General features: G+C 44.9%; 1 protein-coding gene across 1 annotated transcript in view; it reads left to right on the plus strand.

Moving 5' to 3' along the window:
• Positions 1–1,227: 1,227 nt before the first annotated feature.
• FBXW8 (F-box and WD repeat domain containing 8) overlaps positions 1,228–23,579 on the plus strand; it is a 126,151-nt gene continuing 103,799 nt past the window's right edge. Inside the window, exons 1-2 of the mRNA XM_004753416.2 lie at positions 1,228–1,636; positions 17,154–17,258. Of these exons, the coding sequence (XP_004753473.2) occupies positions 1,319–1,636; positions 17,154–17,258 (423 nt within the window). The 5' untranslated portion in view covers positions 1,228–1,318. The remainder of the gene's footprint in view (positions 1,637–17,153; positions 17,259–23,579) is intronic.

Genomic DNA, 23,579 nt, shown 5'->3' on the forward strand with positions numbered 1-23,579 from the left:
ATAGAATTCCTGGAAGAAAGGCAATGAGAGTAAATGAGGGTCCTGGGATTCCCAGCTAGGTTTTTCTGTCTAATTCTGGGGCTCTGGCTGTTGATCACCATGCTGTTACTATCCCTGCACTGAAAAACCCTGGTAACTAAAGTAGCCATATCATTCCTAGCTGGCTTAGGTATATACTGTGTGATTAGGTTAAGGTCGGGTCTGGAGTGGGGGGGGGGGGAATTCTGAGTCTGCACATTACCAGCTGGGGTTTTTTTTTTTTTTTTTTTTAAAGCTCAGTTTCATCTGTAAAGTGGGGACAATAGTTGTCATCTGAAGGGGTTGTTCGTAAATACGTATGGAATGCCTACCAATCTCCAGACTCCAAGGCAAGAATGGATAGTCCAGGAGGAAAGGGAGATACTAATAAGCCATTAAATGAATCCAAAATCACAAACTGTGTTTTGTGGTATGAAGTAGGAGATGCTGTAGGGATGAGTAAGCAGGTGACCTTATTTTGGGGGTGGGGCACGAGGGATGGCGGGGAGATGAAGGGAGGTGTGAGCTGAGCTAGGAAAGATGTGTTGGGGTTAACCGGGGGTGGTTGGGGGGGTGGGATTTGAAAAATTCCCGGAGGAGGGAACAGCAGGTTCAAAGCATTTGGAAGATGGAATACGATTGTACGCCACTTCCTTCCCCTTCTCACTGCAGTTCCTTTTGGAAGTGTCTTCTGGGATCTTTCCACGCCTGGCTTTTCTCCCCATTAAGCTCTTGGTTCAGAGGCTGTTGCAGAGATGCCTTCCCTGAACAGCCCTCCGAAGGTCAGTCCCCATCCCCACCCTGTGCCTTACTTTGATACTTTGTTTTATCAACCGCTACCACTAATTCAAGCCTTCATATTCGTTTTTTGGAACGTGGTCTTCCTCCCCCGCCCCCCAACTTGAATGGAAACCCCATGAAGGGAGAGCTATTAGGAGGGGGCGGGGACAGGGGCCCAGATTTAAATGCTGAATCTTCAGCGCCTGGCATCCAGGAGGTGCTCAATGCAGATGTGACCGAAGAAACGGTGCTTGGTGCCAAGTCCGCGCTTGACAGGAGCCGCAGGCGGGAAAGAGGAGAGGCTGGACGCGCAGTGAGGCCACAGACCCCGGACTGGGGCGCCGCGAGCCACCCGCGCGAGGGGACCGTTCGAGGGGCGCGCCGGGGGCGGGGCCGCCCACCCGGAACCCGAGCGCGGCGGCGGCGCGGATTTCCGGCCGCGGCGGACACTTCCCGCGGAGGGACTGTCCCGTGGCTGCCGGCGGGCCGGGGAGGACGCGGAGGGCGGGGAGCGACGGCGATGGACGACCACAGCCTGGACGAGTTCCGCCGGCGCTGGCAGGAGGAGCTGGCGCAGGCCCAGGCGCTCAGGAAGCGGCGGCGGCCCGAGGCTGCCGAGCGGCGGCCGCGGCGGGCCGACGTGGCCCCCGGGCGCAGCGAGCAGGCCTCGGGATACCTGGCTCTGGCCCAGGGCCTCCTGGAGGGTGCGGGGCGGCCCCCGCCGGCGCGGGCGACCCGGGCAGAGAGGCAGGACTCAGCAAGCCGTTCCCGCTCCCCTCCGGCTCGCGAGGTTGCCGGGGGCGGGGAGCAGCTGGTGGACCAGCTCATCCGCGACCTGGTGAGTGGCCGTCACCTCCTGCCGAGGTCCGGGCCTGCTCCTACCCCCTCATCCCCCCGCCAATGACTCGGAAAGTGCATGCCACCCTATGTCTGTGCAGGCATAGAGAGTCTCTGGAAGGGTTGGTTTCCACTCTGGGGGGACTTTGCCCATCTTGGCAGTGTCTGCAGACCTTTTAAGGATGCCACAACTGGGTTGGGGGAGTTGCTACTGGAGTCTAGTGGGTAGAAGTCTGGGACACTTCTAAATGTCCTACAGTGCAGGGACTGCACCCAGAGAAAATGATCCAGCCCAAAATGTCAGTATCCGTTTGAAAAATCCTGCCCTTGAACTCTTAACAAGGGCTGTCTTTAGGGAGGAGGTCTCAGAACAGGGATAGGAAGCAATTTTAACTTTGTTCTGTATAATGCTTGTACTACTCAGTTTTTTCCCCAACAGTACATGTATTTAAAAGAGCAGGGGAAGCAAAGTCCTTTGGGCACTGTCATTAACATGGAGGTTCTTGTCACTTCATGGGCATGGATCCTTTTGAGAATCTGGAGACACCCCCCACCTCCAAAAAAAACTCTTTACAAAGTTGGCAAAGTCGGGATCATCGAAAACACATCCATGGTTAAGGTTAGGATGATACAGGAGGTTTTAATGGTTTGATTTATGGGGGGAGGAGCCTATAGAGGGAGAGAGAATCCTTAAGCAGACTCCCTACAGAGTATGGAGAACCTTGCTGGGCTAGTTCTGGTGAGCTCAAGATCATGACCTGAGCCCAAGTCAAAAGTCTAGAGTTGTCGCTTTAACGACTGAGCCACCCAGGTGCCCCTGGTTAGATTTAAATTAGGCTTAAAGAAGGCTTCTACAGCTTCCCAGGTCAGTGTAATTCTGTAATTGGCAAGTTGTTTCTAAAAATAATGGCTTATTTAAGGTGTTGTTTTATTCAAATACCATTAATAGCTATAGGAGTTTCCACAAAGTTTCTGGTTTACCTCTAGGGTTGGGACCTTCTTCTGTGTATATTATAAACTCATTTAATGTGACAATTCTTATGAGAATTCACACTGGTATCATATCTGCTTCTGTAAAAAGTGGGTCATCACTGAGGAAGTCTGGCAGATGTAAAAATCTTATCCGTGCCTTGGGAATGTGGGTTAGCACTGGAGAAATTGCTCAGGCCAGTCCAGATCTATGCAGAAGTTACTCCCATGGAAGCAGATGTGTAGGTAAGGCTCGCAGCAGTAGAGGGAAATTGGAAAGTGAATTGTTAGGACAAGGACACACTTGGGGCCTCACAGCAAAAATCCAACCTGCTGAGTGTGGCAGTGTCTTCAGACTTCACAACTATCCTGAGAAGCCAGTATTGTTAGTCTCCTTTTATGAATGAGGATATTAAGAAAGGTTTTCTGTAACTGCCCCAGGGATGCCTTGCTGATAAGTTCTGGCGGTTGAATTTGGATTCAGGTGTGTTAGGCTGTAAATTTCACCAGACAGTAGTTTTGCAAACTTGACTTGGTGTAAAAATTACCCCTTTAGCCTTCTTAAAAGACAGGTTCTGGTGGGTCCCTAGATCTGCTTAATCAGTATCCCGAGGAAGCTCAGAAATGTGATGGTTGGGTTGGTCAAACAAATTTGAGACTTTGTTCTCTGCTGTACAGCTTCCTTTGGTTTACAATCTTGACTTTTCAAGACTTTCTGGCTCTGATACTCCTGAGGGATGGGCATTGAGACCAAAAGTAGCGGAGCCCTTAATGAAGTCTAGAAGTAGAAGGGGCCTGCCTACTGTAGGATCCAAAGGGTACATCAAAATTACAGTTAGGAAAAAACCTTTTCTGGAATGTGTGCCCATCATCTCTGCTGTCTGCAGAATCACCACATTAGATGCTCTGGGCTCTGCATCCTATGAGCAGCGTCCAACCTTCAGAGTGCTTGCTATTTTTTTTTTTTTAAGTACTTTGCAATCATCAACACGGCTATAAATAAAATTACTCTCAGTCTCCTTGGTACTGCCTTAAGGGTTTCAAGATCTTATCTTCTTCAGTTCTCCCAACAACCATATCTCTCCGGTGACTGCTCTTTGTCCCATTTGACAGATGATTAAGAAAGTAATTTTTAGAGTGGCGCCTGGGTGACTCAGTGGGTTAAAGCCTCTGCCTTCGGCTCAGATCATGATCCTGAGGTCCTGGGATCGAGCCCTGCATCGGGCTCTCTGCTCAGCAGGGAGCCTGCTTCTACCTCTCTCCCTGCCTCTCTGCCTACTTGTGATATCTGTCAAATAAATAAACAAAATTTAAAAAAAAAAAATAATTTTTAGGGGCAGTCAACCTACCCAGTATCCTGAATGTGAGAAGTGATGATAACCTTTACAGAAAAGGTTTGGATTCACATGTCGGTGGTTTTAAGCCCCAGAGCCCAGAGGTCATGCCTGCTCTCCTGCAAATGAGTAAGGTAGCCTCGGAGTGGCTCATTTTGTCCTTCTCCCTAGTTCATGAGGGGTTTCATTATGTATCTTTCCAGATTCCAGCCATAAATAATCTGTATTGCTTTAACTCATGGTTATCTTTTTTTTTTTTTTTTTAAATACTCTTTAACACCTGTCTTGGATCTTGAACTTACAGCCCGGAGATCAAGAGTCGTATGCTCCAGGCACCTGGGTGGCTCAGTCGTTAAGCGTCTGCCTTTGGCTCAGATCATGATCCCAGAGTCCAGAGATTGAGACCCACATTGGGCTCCCTGATGGATGGGAAACCTACTTCTCCTTCTCCTACTCCCCCTGCTTGTGTTCCCTCTCTCTCTGTCTGTCAAAAAAAAAAAAGTCTCCTGCTCCAGTGACTGAGCCAGCTGGGTGCCCCATGATGGCTGTTATTCTTTTTGCCACTTTAAATATTAAAGATGACAGTTTAGGAGTTGCCTTCATGATATCCCTAAAAGATACGGAACCATTTTTTTTTTTTTTTTAAACCTAGCCGCCTTGGTCTTGCTTTTCTGCTTTTAAAATTTCTTTAGATCAGACCCTGTATAAAATCATAAATGTCCAGGTTGGTGAGTTTTCACAAGTGTACACTTCCATGTAAAATAGCACCCAGATTTCAGAACCGCATTCTCAGCTTGTCAGAACCTCCATGTGTTCTCACCTGACTTCTAACACCTTATTTTAATTTTGTCTGGTTTTGAACTATAAGTAGAATCATACAGCATGTGTTTGCTTGTGACTGGGTTCTAGCACATAGCATTATGTGTGAGATTCATCTCTGAATATGTCACGTTTTATTCTTTTGGACATTCTTGATAACTAGTTTCACAGCTGGTTTGGGACTCTGGGGAGTCGTGCTGTGAACACTTTGCACATCGTTTGGAACCTTGTACTCCTTTTTCTTAGGTATATAGCTAGTTGTGGAATTGCTAGGTCATAGGTATGCAGGTGTTCAGCCTTAGTAGATCCTGACAGTTTTCTAGGGTGTTTATAATGGCTTTCCTACATGATAGTAACTCAAATATGTAGAATACAGTATTTCACTTTCTTCTTTGCCATAAATATAACAGCATCTAACCGAGATGACCTATGGCAACTGAACTTGACCTCAGCATGGGCGAGATGAGAAGGTGATAAATTAGGGGGTACACATGGGAGCTGGGCTAAAGGTGGGAGCCACTGCCCAGCTCAGCTGGTTGTTGCCTTGCAAGAATGTGGTCCCAGTGTGCCAGAGTCTATAGGTTTTTGTTTTGTAATTGGGAATATTTATTTTTATAGGAACTCCATCAGTTTTTGCCACACAGAAAACACCCAGGACTTTGGCTTAAAACAACACCATTTAGGGGCGCCTGGTGGCTATTTAGGTGGCTCAGTCAGTGAAGCGTCTGCCTTTGGTTCAGGTCATGATCCTACTGGTTGGTCAGGTCAGGCTCCCCGCTCAGTGGGGAATCTGCTTCTCCCTCTTCCTCTCCCCCTCCTCCTGCTCATGTGCTCACTCTTGCAAATAAAACGAAAAACCCCACCACTACTTAGTTGACTGTTTTGCAGGGTGGCAGTTTGGGCTGGGCATGGGTGGGTCCACGCGGATATCTGAGGTTAGCTGCTGGTTAGCTCAGCAGCTCTGCCGCTGGGGGCTGGCGAGCCACTGGGGGTGTGTATGTGCTTGCTCTATGTCTCCTCCTACAGGTGAGCCCTGACTGGGCTTTCTCAGAGCTGCCAGAGCAGCAGGAGGGCAAGCTCTGATGCCCAAGTGCTTTGAAGTCTGTCCAGGTCATGTTTGTTACTGTCAGGTCTGCCAGAGAGCCAGATGGCCAAGTCTGGAGTCAGTGCAGAGTCACCCACTGCCTGGATATGGGGAGGAATGAACAAAGTAGTGGCCATTTATGCTGTCTATCACTCAAATTCTTCCCATTTTTAACTGGTGGTAACTAATGTAAAAAAAAAAAAAAGATGTTTTTAAGTACTAACACCGTGAGTTAAATGAAATCTTCTGTGGGCCGGGTCTGCGCTGGGTCCTGAGTTTGTGTTCTTTGCATTTGTTTTCCCAAGACTCCTCACGTGATCTGTGGCTGACTCCTATGGAGGAAGATTTAGTCTTCCTGAGAAGCAGACTGAGACTCCACACCTGAGACGCCACAGAAACTCTGACAGGCTGACCCACTTGACATGAGGGAGAAATAGAAATCCTGCCCACCTCTTAACATCCCCTCTCTTCTGGGTGATGTCCCCCCAGTCCCTGGTGTGCTCTCTAGTACCAGTGCGTTCTGTTGTGTTGTATTTGACGCAGCCTCTTCCCACACACCCCGGAGCCTGTCGTGTCCTCACTGGAGTGAGATCCCACTAGTAGGTTGGCAGTCAGGAGCTAGTTCGCCTTTAGAGGAGTGGGGGAACAGCACGCGCTGGAGTTTCATCTGGCCGGGTGCCGGCCGGACTGGCGATGGACAAGCACAGCTGAGAGGAAAACTTGAAAGTGACTCCTCTTGGGCCTCGTCTGGTCTTAGAAAGCTTTAAGTAATAGCACTGAGAAGCCATGTGTATTTAGGTGACAACTGGGGACACCTAAACTGTCTTTTTAGTACATGGTTTTAACTAGTGAAAAAAATTGCTATAGCCCTGGAAAGATTTTCAGAAGCATGAGGCACTTTTCTTCAGACATTTCTCTCTCTCCCTAAACTCCAGCTTTTCAGAGGTGTGTGTGTGGGGGGCGCACTTGAGCATAATTGCAAGATTTCTTTGCCTGTTATGTGTGCCGTCTGGTTGCATTGTCCCATTTTTATGTAGATGGTGTTAGGACTCTAAGCCATAAGCAGGCAGCCCCCAACTCAAACGGACTTAAGAAGCCCAAACTGCAATCTACTGATGAGTGTACCTAAAGATTCCAGGTGTGGGTGCTTCGATCATGCAACTAGAAGTCTCTGTGTGTCCTTATCCTGCTTTCCTTTTGTTTTTTATTCCCAGGCAGACCTCCCCCACCCCCACCTTTGGGATGAAATGTCTACCAGCAACTCCAGTCTTTTTTTCTTCTTTCTCTCTCTCTTTCTTTTTAAGCTTTTTGAGAGCAAGAGAGTGAGTGGGGTTGTGGGGCAGCGGGAGAAGCAAACTCCCTGTGGAGCAGGACTCTATCCCAGGACCCTGGGATCATGACCTGAGCTGAAGGCAGATGCTTAACTGACTGAGGCACCAAGGTGCCAAGGTGTTACTTTCTCTCGCTTCCAACCAGGAGAAAGAGCATCTCTTCTCTGCCACAGAGGGTATGAACTTAAATTCCCATTGGTCCGGACTGGGTCATGTGTTCATCCTCTGGCCAATCACTGACTTAGGTTGCCAGGCTTCTATCGGCTCCCACTCCTGATAAGGGGGAAGGCCTTAGCCTCATTAAACCAAGGCAATGGAGAGTAGGAGTGGGGTGGTTTCCTAAAAGTAGATTTTCTGTTGTCCTTTCCCGTTGGGCAGGAAATGACAGAAACAACAGATGTCCACCTTAGGTGGGTGTCTGAAGCAACCTAACTATGGAATTGTATGTGTTTTGTAATCATCAACCATATTTTTTTTTTAAGATTTTATTTATTTGACACACAGAGATCACAAGTAGGCAGGTGGGCAGAGAGAGAGGGGGAAGCAGGCTCCCCGCTGAGCAGAGAGCTTGACACGGGCTCCATCCCAGAACCCCAAGATCATGACCTGAACGGAAGGCAGAGGCTCAACCCACTGAGCCACCCAGGCGTCCCATCACCAACCATATTTATTGACTAGCTGGGTGCTGGGGAATCGTAGTAAACAGAATGGACATAGTCCCTGACCTCAGAAACCCACAGTCCTTCTTTTAACTGAAAGGATGACATTAATGGAAGACAATAGCTCCTAGTTAGGAGTCGAGGCTCTGGAGTCAGGGAGACTCAAGTTTAAATTTGAGACCCTGCTTAACTAGCTGTTTGACCTCAGGCAAGTGAACTTATCCTACTTTACTCATCAAATGAGGATCATGCTAATGCCTGTCTTGAAATAAAGCATGGAATGTTCCTAGCACAAAGCCTGGCATACAGTAAGCAGCCAATATATTAGAACTGGTCATATTCTTATTACTATTGCAGAGAGTTCACTATATGCACTTCCTCTTTGCTAAGACTTATCACTGATAAGCCCCTTGCTCCCCTACTCCTGGGATTGGGAGTCTCTGGAGGACAGGGTCTCTGGTCTTTCTCCTGCACTTCTACTGTAGCATTCCTTGCAGAAACCCACATTTGTGAAGTTGAGACAGGTGGAATTACTGCTCCCAACAGCAGTGTTATAAAGTGGCTTCATGGTTGTTACAACTCTTGGCAACATTCAGATGTCCTTCCAGTTAGGATTTGGGTTTTTCGGACTGATAAAGCTTTATTAGTGCTGACTAATATGCATTGTACATTATGTCAGTATTTAATTTGTCGGAACCTACATTTGTGCTGTCAACAGGGCCAATTTGATGGCATCGCTTACTTCTGTTTTTAAGTTAGAAATGACTGTTCCTAAGTTAGAAATGAATGAGGAAACTTGCTCATATGAACTACAGCAAACAGAATTAAATGTGAGCTCATGAACTGGTCTAACTGGGTCAACTTCCCTTCCTCTTTGCTGTCCTCTGCCTTCTCTTTAATGCGCAACTTGAAATCGTCTCTAGCTCCGAGTTCTCTTCCTTCTCCCTTTGCCTCAGTGGAAAAGTTCTTACTATCAGGGCGATTCATTCTTTCCTGTAATGAATTAGCAGGTCTCTACTTAGGCACCTTTCGAAATGCTGTGTATACCATGACATTGTAACTTAAGACACCATCACTTTGTTGGAAGATACTGCTGGTTGAAGCAGCTTGGGCTTCATTCATTTCACAAATATGATTAAATGGCTTCTTAGTAGCAGGCACTGTTCTAGGCACTGAGGATATAGCAGCGAACTAAACGAAAAAGAGCCGTGCCCTTACAGAACTAACATTCTGGAAAGCGGTAGACCATGAACAAATAATTGCCAGGTAATGGTCTGGAGAAAAATAAGGCTGGTGGAAGGGATGGAGTGTGTATGTGTCGGCGAGAGGCTATTATTTAAATAGTGCTGTTCGAGAAGGTCTTCATGGAAGGAGATGAGGGAGCAAGTATGCAGAGATCTGGAGAAGGGGGTTCTAGGCAAAGAACAGCAAATGTGCTGATTCTGTGGCTGTCCAGGGCCTGGGGGCCTTTGTGACTGATGTGATTTAAAATTCTTAATTTTTTTTTTTAAGATTTTATTTATTTATTTGATACAGAGAGAGGTCACAAGTAGGCAGAGAGGCAGGCAGAGAGAAACAGGGAAGCAGGCTTCCTGCTGAGCAGAGAGCTTGATGCGGGGCTCGATCCCAGGATCCTGGGATCAGGACCTGAGCCGAAGGCAGAGGATTAACCCACTGAGCCACCCAGGGGCCCCTAAAATTCTTAATTATTTTTAAACAAGCCCCCCCATTTTGTTTTACACGGGGCTCCACAAATTATATAGCTGATCCTAATGGTAGGAATGTGGAGTGTTTAGGACCCTTGATGTGAAAGGGTCATATTCACACTGGTCCAGGCTTCTGACTCCGGAGCACCTCCCTCACCTGACATACCTCCTTTCCAGGTCCTTAAACTCTGATCCATTTAAACTAAAAGGGACTTCAGAGGCAGAGGGCCAGCCTCTTCTGCTTCACACCAGGGTCTTTCACTGCCACACCCAGCACTCACTCCCAGTCCTTTAGATTGGCATTTTCTGCCTCCATTCCTTGCCAGGATGCCCAGTGCAATCCCACCAGAAGGTGGTGAATGAGAATGGTTCTTGAAATTGGAAAGTCTGGGTTTTTTTGGTTGTTTTTTTAAATTTTTAAATTAACATATAATGTATTATTAGCCCCAGGGGTACAGGTCTGTGAATCGCCAGGTTTACACACTTCACAGCACTCACCATAGCACATACCCTCCCCAATGTCCTTAACCCCACCACCCTCTCCCTACCCACCTCCCCCCAGCAACCCTCAGTTTGTTTTGTGAGATTAAGAGTTTCTTATGGTTTGTCTCCCTCCCGATCCCATCTTGTTTCATTTATTCTTTTCCTACCCCCCAAACCCCCCACGTTGCATCTCTACTTCCTCATATCAGGGAGATTGTATGATAGTTGTCTTTCTCTGATTGACTTATTTCGCTAAGCATAATACCCTCTGGTTCCATCCAGGTTGTTGCAAATGGCAAGATTTCATTTCTTTTGATGGCTGCATGGTATTCCATTGTAGATATACACACACTACATCTTCTCTATCCGTTCGTCTGTTGATGGACATCTAAGTTCTTTCCATAGTTTGGCTATTGCAGACATTGCTGCTATCAACATTCAGGTGCACATGCCCCTTTGGATCACTACATTTGTATCTTTAGAGTAAATACCCAGTAGTGCTATTGCTGGGTCATAGGGTAGCTCTATTCTCAACGTTTTGAGGAACCTCCATGCTGTTTTCCAGAGTGGTTGCACCACCTTGCATTCCCACCTGAAAAGCCTGTTTTAAAAACAAAAAGTGATGCCTGGGTGGCTCAGTGGGTTGAGCATCTGCCTTTGACTCAGGTCATGATCTCAGGGTCCTGGGATTGAGTACTGCATGGGGGAGCCTGCTCTGCCTCCCAGTCTCCAAGCCTGTGCTCCCTCTTTCTTTCTGACAAGTAAACAGATATAATCTTAAAAAAAAAAAAAATCCCATGCACATTTAGTGTGCATCTGCTGTGTGCAAGGCACTGTGTTGGTTAGATTGTGTAGTGTTACATCATCCATGCATGCAATCAACAGAAACTGACTAAAAACCTCTTGCTTTTTCTCATCACAATGCACAGGGATTAGGTTAAATGGGAAGAGATAACTTGGCTTTTTGTGGACTGTTTTAGAGCTTAACCACTCTTCATAGCATTGCCTCTCTGCAGAAATGATTTCCAAATTCTAAATATCTGACTTACTAATGAACTTTAGAATATGTTAGGGGACCGTGTATGTTGCATTTTGTAGTCTCCCATCTTTATGCTCTTTTAGATGACAAACTTCTCTCTAGAAAAGATTTTAGCTCCTTGGATGTAGACATATTATATTTTTAAAGATTTTATTTATTTATTTGACAGAGACAGATCACAAGTAGGCAGAGAGGCAGGCAGAGAGAGAGAGGAGGAAGCAGGCTCCCCACAGAGCAGAGAGTCCGACGCAGGGATCCATCCCAGGACCCCGGGACCTTGACCCAAGCCACCTAGGCGCCCCTAGACATAATTTCTTACACATTTTCCAATAGCACCTCTTCTCCCCGTGGGATATGGAATGGCCCTGATTTCAGATCGTGTTTTGAACATAGACACCTTATTTCAAAAATGTTTTGGGTTTTTTTTTGGTGTGTGTGAAATACCACTTACTGTAAAAATTCTCAGGGAATTCAGAAGAAATAAATTGTTGTAATGCCATTGGTCAGAGGCTGAGCTGTTAACGTTTTGGTGTTCTGTCATCTTTTTTTTCTTTTTTAAGTTTTTGTTGTTGTTGTTGTTTTATTTGACAGACAGAGATTACAAGTAGGTAGAGAGGCAGGCAGAGAGAGAGAGAGAGAGAGAGAGAGGGAGAGAGAGGAGGAGGAGGCAAGCTCTGCTGAGCAGAGACCCTGATGCGGAGCTCAATCCCAGGACCCTGGGATCACGACCCAAGCCGAAGGCTTTAACCCACTCAGCCACCTAGTTGCCCCTTCTGTCATCTTTTTAAAAAAAATACCTGTTTTGAGATGAATTTGGGATTGTGAATGAATTCATATTTATCTTGATTGTTTCAGACCTTGCCCCCATCAACCAGATTTTTTTCCTCAAGACTCAGGTGAAACTGGAATTTTTTCTGATTGAGATTGCCTGGGTCTGCTCTGCTCCGCTTTTGTAGTATGTAGAGAAAATTGAGATAAATTCCTTTACAAAATGGTCTCCTTTCAGCCAGATTTAGCAGAAATACTATTGCATGTCTATTGTATGTTCGAGGTGCCTTTCTCGGTTTCTTAAAACACCACCTAGAGAGAGCTTTCATGTTCCCTTTGCCCTGGAGATGTACATTGGGAACAAACCTTGAGGCCGTTTCTTCACTTTTCACTGATTTGGCTCTTAGTAATTATCCCTTCTTCTACTCAACAAGAGAAGACAGATTAAATTTCTAACAGTAAGGCACAAAACCAATCCATTTACAGAATTAGTCTTACATTAGCACATAGGAGGACAAATCAGCCTCCCTGGGGATGGATCCATTTGCAATTTCTTTTAGCATTTTTGGAGTAAGTCCAGCAGACTTTGGGAAAATCTAGTATTCACTGACTTTGAATTAACAAAGTAACATGACCTCTTTGTGGGGTTTGTGTGGTGTTTTTGTTGTATTTTTTTTGTTGTTGTCGTTGGGTTTTTTTTGTTTGTTTTTTTGTTTTTTTTGTCTCTTTTCTTAATTCACCTATAATTTAGGGCTGTGGTTCTCTGTTTGTAGTGTGCCTGAAGATCCCTGAGGAAGAGATGCTTGAGCCCCACCCCTGGAAATTTGGGGTAACAGGCAATTGGGGACTTTTTTTTTTAAACTCCACAGATGGTCTTGATATATAATATGGGACAAAAGACCCCATCATGGTAAAGAATCATATTGGAGCCATTGAAAAATGAAAAGCCAGGTAGTATTTTATCAAAATGGTGTTTCTCCTCACCTTTGAAGCCATGTTAATACTTTAATGTCTTAGTTTTCCGTAGCATTATTAGCCAGTCTCACAATTCTTGGGCTATAAAATTGGTGCAAAGTGATTCTCTAAACATAGTCTTACTGATATTTTTGTAGTGTGACCAGGTTTTCCTATGTTACTGTTTCCAGTGTCTTTAGTTTCCTTCCTTCATTCTTGGAATTTGTTTCTGAGTCGTCCACCTCTCCATTTCCAGGTCTTTAAATCCATAGAAATCAGAACTGATTCATGTAGCCTGGAAAATTTCAGATGGCTGTGTGCTTCAGAGTGGCCTAGGTGGAACTCCGATAGCACCCTTTAGACGATAAGGTACTTCTCCGCACACTTGCGGCAGGTATATTGTTTACTTCTATTTATGAGCTGTGAGAAGGGCCAGGTGGGAGTGCTCAAGCCCCACTGTTAGCATGTGCGTGGTTACTGAGCTAGCACCTCTGTCCAGGATGTGGCTCCACATCCTTGTCAAATCCTGGGTACCTGTAAAAGAATTACATTTCCACCCCAGGGTCAAGTATGCTCATAATGCTCTGTCTTTTATAAGGTATTTCTCAAGTGATCCATTACTAATAACAAAGTGAAGTTTATGAATGACTTATTTGACTTTGACTCTACTTTGTTCTGTCTCTTGGTCTAATCATGTCATTCTAACATCATTCCACCTCCTTGAGTGGAGGAAAGGGAAGTAGGTTAGCTAGAGCTAGACTCCTGTATCCAGAGTTGCACATCAGAATCTTTGGGAATGTGCTGAATATAGGACTGTCTTGTATCACATCTCTTGGTTCAGGAAATCGGGTTGGATTTTTCATGAAACACACTCTGGGATGAAGTTTTGCCTGCACGTGGTTTAGCAGGTTGGCCTTCCTGAGAAGTCCTGAATTGAGGCACCGGGGACAAGACTTTTTACCTAGTTATTGACTAGTCACTGGATGCAGGCTGCCCTCCAGTGGGGGATGTGACTGGATGAGGCAGCTTGTTTGACCAAGGTAGTGCTTAGGAAGGGGTGAGCCCATCAACCAAGAGCAGGCGGCATTCTGAGCGTTTGGGGCGGTGAGTGTCGTGGACCCCGAGGGGGACTCTGAGTGATCCACTGCAGCATCTGCTGTAAGAACCAGTGATCAAAAGTCTTGCCAAAGAGATTCCAAGTGTGCAACGTAAAACTTCAGCCTTCGGTTTCCTGACCTTGTAGGTCTACATAGGTCTAAAGAAGTGGACCTTCCCTTATCACATTGGTTTCTTTTTTTCCCTGCCACTCCCCAACCACTGGCAGCAACTGGAAAGGTCATTTATAGGAGTCTGGAACTTGATTTGTTAGGGATCGACAGTCATTTTGGAGGTTGGATGTAATTCGAAGGGCATAATGATTTAAAAGTTTGACTTTGTAATGTTGGTGTTTACCTAATTCAATGCTTTGAAACCATTGTCCCCCAAAACTGACAAATTCTCAAGACTCATCACAACTGGTACGTTAGCAATGAGACCAGCGTGGCATTTGAGATCATTTGTTGGTATGGGGGCCGTAACACCCCTGACTGGTCTTTTGCACCCTGTGGCTGTCTCCTTTTCCTTCCCTGTGCACTAGAGCAATCCTTTTTTAGTTGTTATCATGGTATAGCGTCTTAAAATTGCTGATTCTCTTTGAATGGTTCTCTTGAAAAAGATCTATGGTATGGACACTCCCCATTGTTGAGACTCCTGAGTGATTTTGCCTCCACCGTGCCATCCCCTCTCTGCTGTCGCCAGCTGTCCTCTGCTTATAGTAGGACGGGGGAGACAAAACTCTCCGTGTAAACAAGCTGGTAGAGGAGTCACCTAAAATGTGGACCTAATCAACAAGTATTTGTTGAAGGGGAAAAAGGGAGCCAAAGTGCCACTCCAGGAAAGAATATAGCAGTATTGTTCAGTTATTGTGCACTTTGCCCTGGTACTTGCCCCATACCCTTTCTGTGTTTTTCATTTTATTCTTGTAACTGCCCTGTGAGTAGGCATGCTCTCTCTTTTACAGATGAGGAAGCTGAGGCCCAGAGGTATTTAGCCTGGTTACAGGGCTAGTCAGGTGGTGGAACAGGATTATCCCTTTAAATCTTTGTTCTGAACCTCCAACCTGGAGGTCATGGCGGTTGGATCAAAGAGGGTGGTGGCAGGGTGTGGTTCTGCTGTGGTTCTGCTGCACTGTGTTCCAGGTTGAGAATAGAGAATCTGCCATCTGAATGGGCAAAAGAGGGAAGGCTACTGCCACCACAAGTCTGGTGAACTTTCTACACCAGAGTAACTAAAAATAAAGGTGATTTCTCTTTGTTACAGTAGTGCCGTCCAGAAACCAGTTAATAGTCCTAAAGCGGGGACTGATTGAAGAAAGCAGTGCCTGCTGTCTCTAACAGTGTAGAAGCTAGATCTGAGTTCACTTCGCACGAGTGCAAGCTTTTCTTTGCTTGAAGAGCAGGAATGTTCTTATTTCTCTACCAAGCAGGTAAAATAAGCTTCTTTACCTCACCATAGTCAAATAATCCAAAAGAGAAAGCAGAAGGAAGTCCAAGGTCACAAACGATAGTTTGGTATTGTGTGTGGCTTTCCTCAGCTGGTGGTGGGTGGCACCCCTCTCCCCGCACCATGGCTGTGTTAAGGAGTCTCAGGTTATATCTGGGCCAAGTAAGAAAGTGCTGCCTCTTTTCCTCCGTGAATGAAGCCAATTAGTTGTAAGAGGTGACCTAGCCTGACATTAGACTAAGACTTTCCGTTATTTTTTTTGGGCAGGGACACTTTTGCCTTATGATTATACTTGCAGATTTTTTTTTGCCCCCCACCCCCTGGCATGGCCAACATTTCTTTGCCAATTTAACATTCTGTACTGTCTTTGCCCACGAGAACTGTTAACTCTTGCTCTTTTTCCCTCCAGAGATCCCTTTTGGCTCTCATACTTAGCCTTGTGCTGTGTTTGCAAAGTTGAATACATCTTCTTATGCCTTGCCTTATCTTCTTAGCTTTGAGACTCCTTAAGGAATAGAAAAGTGATTCCAGAAAAATCTTTACCCTGGATCTTGGTAGGTGATAAATCAGTGCTCACACTCCCTTAAGAATGCTGAGACTAGGGGTTCCTGGGTGGCTCAGTGGGTTAAGCCTCTGCCTTTGGCTCAGGTCATGATCTCAGGGTCCTAGGATCGAGCCCTGCATTGGCTTTTCTGCTCAGCAGGAAGCCTACTTCTCCCCTCTCTCTCTACCTGCCTCTCTGCCTACTTGTGATCTCTGTCTATCAAATAAATAAATAAAATCTTTTAAAAAAAGTGTTGAGACTATTTTCAATTTTCAGACTGGAGCCTTGTGGTATAGGACTGTTGTATTTGAATGGTGAATTAATAATTTGCTTGCAACCTGTAAGTCACTGATGTCAGCCAAAGCTTATTAAAAATGAATTTTACTGAGGAAGTTCCATGGAGACAAACAGGCTGCTTTCCCTAACTTTGCAGGAATCCATGCAAAAGGGAGCTTTAGCAGGTGGATTTGGGAACAGAGAAGCACATATACACACTTGGCTTTCTTTCTGCTTCGCACTCCTGTTTCTTTGTGCACCCAGGATCGTCATGACAGCCTTATCTCTCCAATAAAGCCTGTTACCTCATCCGTAATTGCTTATCCAAAGGCAGGCGAGCTCTAATTTCTCCACATTAATAAATGACACCGAAGAAGAACTGCTTTGTTTGCACTGGCTCACTCAGGTTAACCAGTGTGGGCCCCTGAGTGCATCAGGAAACCGTGTGTTTCTGCAGTGGCCAAGGGGAGGTGGTGCTCACCTCATTAGAAAGGAGCGTTTCATTTGTTTGCTTCTTGCTCATCTTCATTGCCATGTTCTTTTCCTGATGAAAAGACCTAGGTCAGCATTTCTCTGGCTGTGGGGGCTCACTGACCTCCCAGGCTGGGTTTAGGAGGAGGTGCCCTGGGGGAACCAATGGCTCTCTGACTTCAAGGCTCACTTTCTTGGCTGCCCACCACTCAGCTTTCCTCAAAGGCCAAGAAGCTTTCCGCAGCCTTTGTGCTGCTTCCTGTGGCATACCCCCGATTATGGTCTGGCGCCCCGGCTGCTCTTCGAAGTATTATGGGAAACAGTCTTGTGGATCTTCTGAGTGGATGTGAGAAGGGTGGGCTTGTGGCAGGGAGAATTCGAGAATTCGGAGTGGCTCTGGGGTTCTGTGACTGCTCCGAGGGGTAGTGAGAATACGGGGCTCCCCCGGGACAACAGCACCTCTCTCGCTCCTGCCTAAGACCATCTCTTGCCCTTTGAAGACCTCCAAATTGTAAACTTGTTTTTTCTCTTTGTCCTCAGAATGAAATGGATGATGTGCCCTTCTTTGATATCCAACTGCCTTATGAACTGGCAATCAATATATTTCAGTATCTGGACAGGAAAGAACTAGGACGGTGTGCACAGGTAAGTGATTAGTAAACTAAGATTCCAGATTTCCTTCTACTTGTGATGCAAGAGTAGGCAGCTCTTAGGTAACAGAGATGGACTTGTCAGAATTGCAAAGTTTAAAGAATTAATGAAGTGATGGCAACTTTCCTTGAGGGAAAGCAACCTTGAACTGGAAGGATTCGGTTCCTCAGCACCACTTGGTGTTTATCTTCTTGTGGCCATCTGTTCAAGAGCTCTGTTCTCCCTGCCGCCTGAGTTACGTTCGCCCTGTGGCTGACAGCTCTGCTCGGCCTTTATAGAGCTAGCCTGAGCTGTTAATGTCCTCAGCATTAATGCAAAGATGCCAGCCCTTGGTTAAATCAAGGCGGTCGTTAGGTGGGGAGCTGAGGGTCAGCTTGGGGACAAAACAGTGAAGTCATGTGTTACGCGTATTGTCCAAATGACCCTTTAAAGACAAGAATTCCACTCAGTGAGGTGCAAGGCACGTGAGAATAGACACCCCCTGAGGGAATTGCAGATCTGTGGTCCCTATCTACTGCTTGTTCTGGGGCATATACCCATGGGGCAGCATGGTGGCACATACCGTCCAGGCCACACTTGACCCTGTACATGTATCACAGGAGATCTTGATAAAATGCAAATTTGGACTCAGGAAGTCTGGGGTCGGGCCTGATATTCTGCATTTCTAACCAGGTAATACCTGTGTGGCTTTGACCACACTTTGAGAGGCTAGGGTTTATCCTATTAAATTAAGTCTCTTTTTCACTTCTTTTTGGTAGAGAGTATAATGGGTGAAGTGTATAATTTCTCATAAGTTGAATGTATGATTGCTGACCTTTTGGTTTTCATGGACACCTGTATTCCCCGGAGGAGACTAGAGTATTCATTGTCTATAACTCCCAAAGACTTAATTTGTCTAGTGGCTACCATTTCCTGTCCCCAGATTCCAGACTGCCTTTTACACAAATGTCTACATCCTTAAAGGAAAGGGATCAGTAAAATGGAATGGTACCAGAATTGTGTACTAACATTCTAGGGGGGCCTAACTGGCTCAGTCAGAGGAGCATGTAGCTCTTGATCTCGGGGTTGTGAGTATGAGCCCCAGGTTGGGTATAGAGATTACTCAAAAAATAAATATAAAAAAATTGTTAAATTTTCAAAAATGTGAAGTTAAAAAGATGAAGGCGGTTTGAGAGGTACAAACTGTAGCCAAATGTAGACTCTAGAGCTTGCTATACCTCTGGCAGTTCAATGAAGTCACACAAAATACAGGACAATTTTAAAGTTTCTGATTTATACTATATGAAGCAGTTTGCTTAATCAAAATTTTCTACCTAGTTAGGAATTTGAAAGAGCTTTTAGTATTCTTTTTTGTTGTTGTTGTTTAGGTTTTATTTGTTTATTTGATGGAGGAAGCACAAGCAGGGGGAGCAGTAGGGAGCCCGATACAGGGCTCGATCCCAGAATCCTGGGATCATGACCTGAGCCAAAAGCAGACGCTTAACCAACTGAGCCACCCAGGTGCCCCAAGTTTTTAGTATTCTTGATTGCCACAATATTAAGTGGGGGTGTTAGCAAGTATTTTTTAATGCAGAGTCTGGAGTCTTCAGGAAATAATGGAAAAAATTATTCTAAGGCTAAAATTCACTAAATAAAAATGTACTGAAATGTAAACCGTGCTCAAAGCCTACCAAGTGCATTAAGCAAGAGTACCTATATTGTCTTCTTCTTTCCCTTGGAAATTGGATTTGTTCTATTCTAACTTTACACTTTGGCCCTGTTCCCAAGAGTCGAAAACAAGGGTATAGCTAAATGAGTCCAACTCCTGGATTTCAGCCTGATGCTGTTAGCCGGAGTCTTGGAACAGGGTCTAATAGCTAGCTGCTTTCCACAGTCAGCATTAGATGATAAAATCTTCATTCTTGATAGGGAGCTGCTGTTTAAGGAATCCTTTCTTTTAACACTGCTTTTTGCTCTCCTGCTTTGTTGAGGGCCATGTGGCTTTCACATCTGCTCTGGTTTTCTCATCCAAAGAGTTTATCAGTGAAAGATAGGATCTAGTGGAAGAAGAGATCCCCCTTTTGGTACAAGGGGGCTGCGTTTCAGGATAGATTGGTCATGCTGGTGAGATTATTCTGCAGGTGTGAACGGTTTAATTTGCAACACAGTGGTCCAATTGTCCACCAGAATTTTTCCCTCTTTGGCCAGTTGGATTTGTTTTTTGTTTTTCGTTTCAGCCTAATTTTTAGAGCACACATATAAGCATGAAAATATTCTTAAAACAGAACCCCTAAGGTGGCTCTGATCTATGAAGCCAGGATTTTTTTTTTTTTTTTTTAATAGTGCCTTTGCATGAAGAAGACAATGGATGGTTGGTAATGCTTAGAATTGGCTTTGTTTTTTCAAGCATTAGAGTACAAGCACCACGTAATAAAAATCAGTAGCATTTTCATTTGTTTCTTGTGGTGTTTTTACTCTTAAAACCGGGGGAAAAGTCCTTCTGTTGAGTGAAATGTCCTGCTGCTGTATGATTTGATTTTTAGAGGGGGCTTGCTCTGTCTGTCCCTCTGTCTCTCTCTTCTCTTTTAATCAAGCCGCCTTGGGATTTTAGTGAAATTGGGCCAGTTATAGTAGAATTGGCACCATGAACTATATGCGTGCCCTGGAGAAAACTTGTTTGCTTAGATCTTTATGCCAAATTGGTAACTGACTAACAGTAAGGAACCTGGATTGGGAAGGACTTCTTGAGATTTAATTATGCCACAAAGTATGCTGGAGAAGTGATTTTACTCTTTGTCTCCTTTCTGCATCCCTTTGTTTTCTGCTTTGTAGGTTTTAAGCTTTCAGAACTAAAGTCTCACTGCATTGTTTGTGGTCCTTGTGTACTTCTGATGCTGACCTTCCTAGCTCCTTGCTATCGATAGTTGTCTCTTGCGGGATTTAGTGTCCCTGTGGGAGTGTTTCATGCTGAAATGTCTTAAAAAACAGTGTGGCAAAAAAAAAAAAAAACAAAACAGTGTGGCTTTTAGTAAGCAAAGTTATGCATTGGGCGATTCATTGAACAGCTTTATCATTTTGCTACTTCTATTTTTATGGTTTTGTGTGTGTGTATGCCCACAGAGTTCCTGGTACTCTAAAAGACAATGTTTTTAAGCAGATAACAATTCCAAAATTGTTGAGTTCAAAATTACAATATTTTTTTAATTGGAAGAGTAAGTCTGCTGTTATATTACAATAGGAATTGTAATTCTGAGAAGTAATGGTTTTAGGATTTACTAAGAGTAATTGTTAAAACCTTAAAAAATAATTATAAATTCATGGGTAGTTGCAAAAGATAGTCTGGAGAGGTCCTGTGTTCTCTTCTCCCAGTTCTCTCATTTGGCGATATCTTGGATACAGAGTAATATCAAAGCCAGGAAACTGACATTAGTACAGTCCATAGAGCTTAACTCTGATTTCGTCAGCTTTACATACACTTATTTTGAATGTATTTAGTTCTGCCCAGTTTTACCACAGGTGTGGATTTATGTGGCCACACAGTAAAACTACACAACATTCATCACGAGGATCTTTTGTGACCCCTCTTATGGGCCGGCCATCTCTGCCCCACCCCATCCCTAGTACCTTGCACCACCAGTCTGTTTTCATCTCTATGATTTTGTCTTATTTTAATTTTCATTTGTTTCACATTTTATGTCTGTTTCCTAAAGTATAACTTTAGAAATCTAGCTGTATAGGTAACAATGTCACATTTTTCAAGTAAGAAGTAGAAAAATGTGCATAAAGGAAGCAATGAAGAAAAATGGGGTAGAGCTGGAGGTTAAAAACTTAAGATGAATGGTAAAATTGACAAACAAGGAGTAGGTGTTACCAAAATAAATCTGGAACTAAAGCCCACTCTATTAGATTATGATATTTTTTGTTGGTTGTTTTTTTTGTTTGTTTGTTTTTTGTTTTTTTTTTTTAAGTAGGCTCCATTTGTGTAGAGCCCAACACAGGGCTTGAACTCACAACCCTGAGCTCAAGACCTGAGCTTGAATCAGAAATCAGATTCAACTGGGCCACCCAGGCACCCCAGTATTTCAAGTTTTTAAGTAGGCTCTACATCCAGCATGGAATACAAACCCATGATCCTCAGATCAAGAGTCACTCGCTCTACCCACCAAGCCACCCGGGTGCCTCTGATAGCTCAGGTTTTAAGGAAAATGTGATCTTATGATCTCCAAATAGAAGCAAGTAAAATCTGAGGTTTTATTTAGTTGAAGATCTTCATGAAGTCTTTTTTTTTTTTTTTTTAAGATTTTACTTATTTATTTGACAGAGAGAGATCACAAGTAGGCAGAGAGGCAGGCAGAGAGAGAGAGAGGAGGAAGCAGGCTCCCTGCTGAGCAGAGAGCCCAATGTGGGACTCGATCTCGGGAACTCGAGATCATGACCTGAGCCGAAGGCAGCGGCTTAACCCACTGAGCCACCCAGGTGCCCCATGAAGTCTTTAAAGTTGGAAATCTCTAGCCAGGTTCTGCTGGCCCCCCCTCCCCGGCCAGTAGCCGACCTAACTCTGAAAAGGTAACTGCTGGCAGGGTTTCTTTCATTCTTCTCTCTCTGCTTTGCCACCTGACTCCATCTCCAAGGGAAACACGTGCCTGCTTGAAACTCTCTGCCTCTTCCTCTGGCCCTCCTGCTCATTTGCTCTTGGTTGCTCGCATGCATGCGCGCTCTCCAATAAATGAATAGATCTTTTTAAAAAACTGAAAAATGGGGTGACAAAAGCAGCCACTCTGGGAGAGAAGACAGAGCTAGATGAGAGAAGAATGGCAGCGCCTCGATAATTATTTGAACTGAGTCCTGGGGACGTGAGGTTGTTTACACTGCTTGCTTTATTTTTTGTGTGCTTGAAGTGGTCTATCATTAAAGAAGTTTACAAGAAGGAAAAACAGCAAAAAGTAGTATTTAATAAGAAAGTCTGAGCCTTTTGAGGGCAGTCGATGCAGGAAGCTGAACAGTGAAAAGCATTACAATTTAAGTGTTGAATTTAAAAAAAATATATTTTATTTATTTGACAGACAAAGATCACAAGTAGGCAGAGAGACAGGCAGAGAGAGAGGAAGTGAAGCAGGCTCCCTATTGAGTAGAGAGCCCGATGTGGGACTCGATCCCAGGACCCTGAGATCGCTACCTGAGTAGAAGGCAGAGGCCTTAACCCACTGAGCCACCCAGGTGCCCCTAAGTGTTGAATTTTTAAAAGTTGGACTTTTCCACGTCATTCAGCTATTCACAGGGCCTGCTGTGTGCCGTGCACAAGTCTGGAACAGTGCAGCAGAGAACAGAACATAAACTCCCTTCTCAGAGCTTACTCTCTATGCAGGAAGCACCCAGTTAAGCAGAGTGTGTTTCAGATGGTAGAAAGTGCTATGGAGAAACTCTAAGCCCACAGAGGTGATGTGGAAGACTTCACAGAGAGAGTGACCTTTGGGCAAACACCTAAAGGAGGGAAGAATGAAGCTACGCAGGTCTTTGGCAGAGGCGAGTAGGAAGCGGAGAGGCTTAGAGGTGGAGCGCACCTGTTACGCTTGAGAAATAGCAGGAAGGTCAGAGTGCCTAGGATGTGGTAGGTGGAATAATGCCTCTTACCCAAAAGGTCCATGCCCTAGATCTCAGAACCTGTGCAGATGTTACCTCTTATGATATTGGGCCTTTGCAGACGTGAGGAAGTTAAGGACCTTGAGATGGGGTGGTTATCATGGATGATCCAAGTGTCTCCATGTAATTATAAAGCTCCTTAATGAGAGGGAGGCTGGAGGTCAAAGCTAAGATGCTGTGTTGCTGGCTTTGAAAATGAGGGAAGGGGCCACAAAATCAAGGAATGTAATGTGGCCTCTAGAGGCTAGAAAAGAGACAGAAACAGGTTTTCCCCCAAAGCCTCCAGAAGGAATGCAGCCCTGCCACCTGTACTTTGGTTTTTAGACTTCTGGTCTCCAGAACCATAAAAAAATACACTTATATTGTTCTTAGCCACTAAATTTGTGGTAATTTGTTAGAGCATCGATGAGAAACCAATAGAGGTGAGGGTATGAAGAACAGATGGGGAGAAAAGGAAGAAGAAATAGTTAAAGTGGGAAAAGGCACTTAAATCCATTAAAAGAACCTGAACTTTTATTCTAAAAGAGGTCGGAGGCCATTCAAGTGTTTTGAGCTGAGAAGTGACAAGGTCTGATTTACCTTTTGAGAGGGATCATTTTGGCTGCTATGTGGAGACTAGAGCGAAGGGGGACAAGGATGCACCAGGGAGACCAGTGGACCAGTGAGAAAGCTACTGAACTAATCCAGACGAGAACA

Source organism: Mustela putorius, unplaced genomic scaffold, assembly GCF_011764305.1.
Source record: "Mustela putorius furo isolate JIRA1106 unplaced genomic scaffold, ASM1176430v1.1 tig00537248_pilon_pilon_pilon, whole genome shotgun sequence".
Taxonomy (NCBI): domain Eukaryota; kingdom Metazoa; phylum Chordata; class Mammalia; order Carnivora; family Mustelidae; genus Mustela; species Mustela putorius.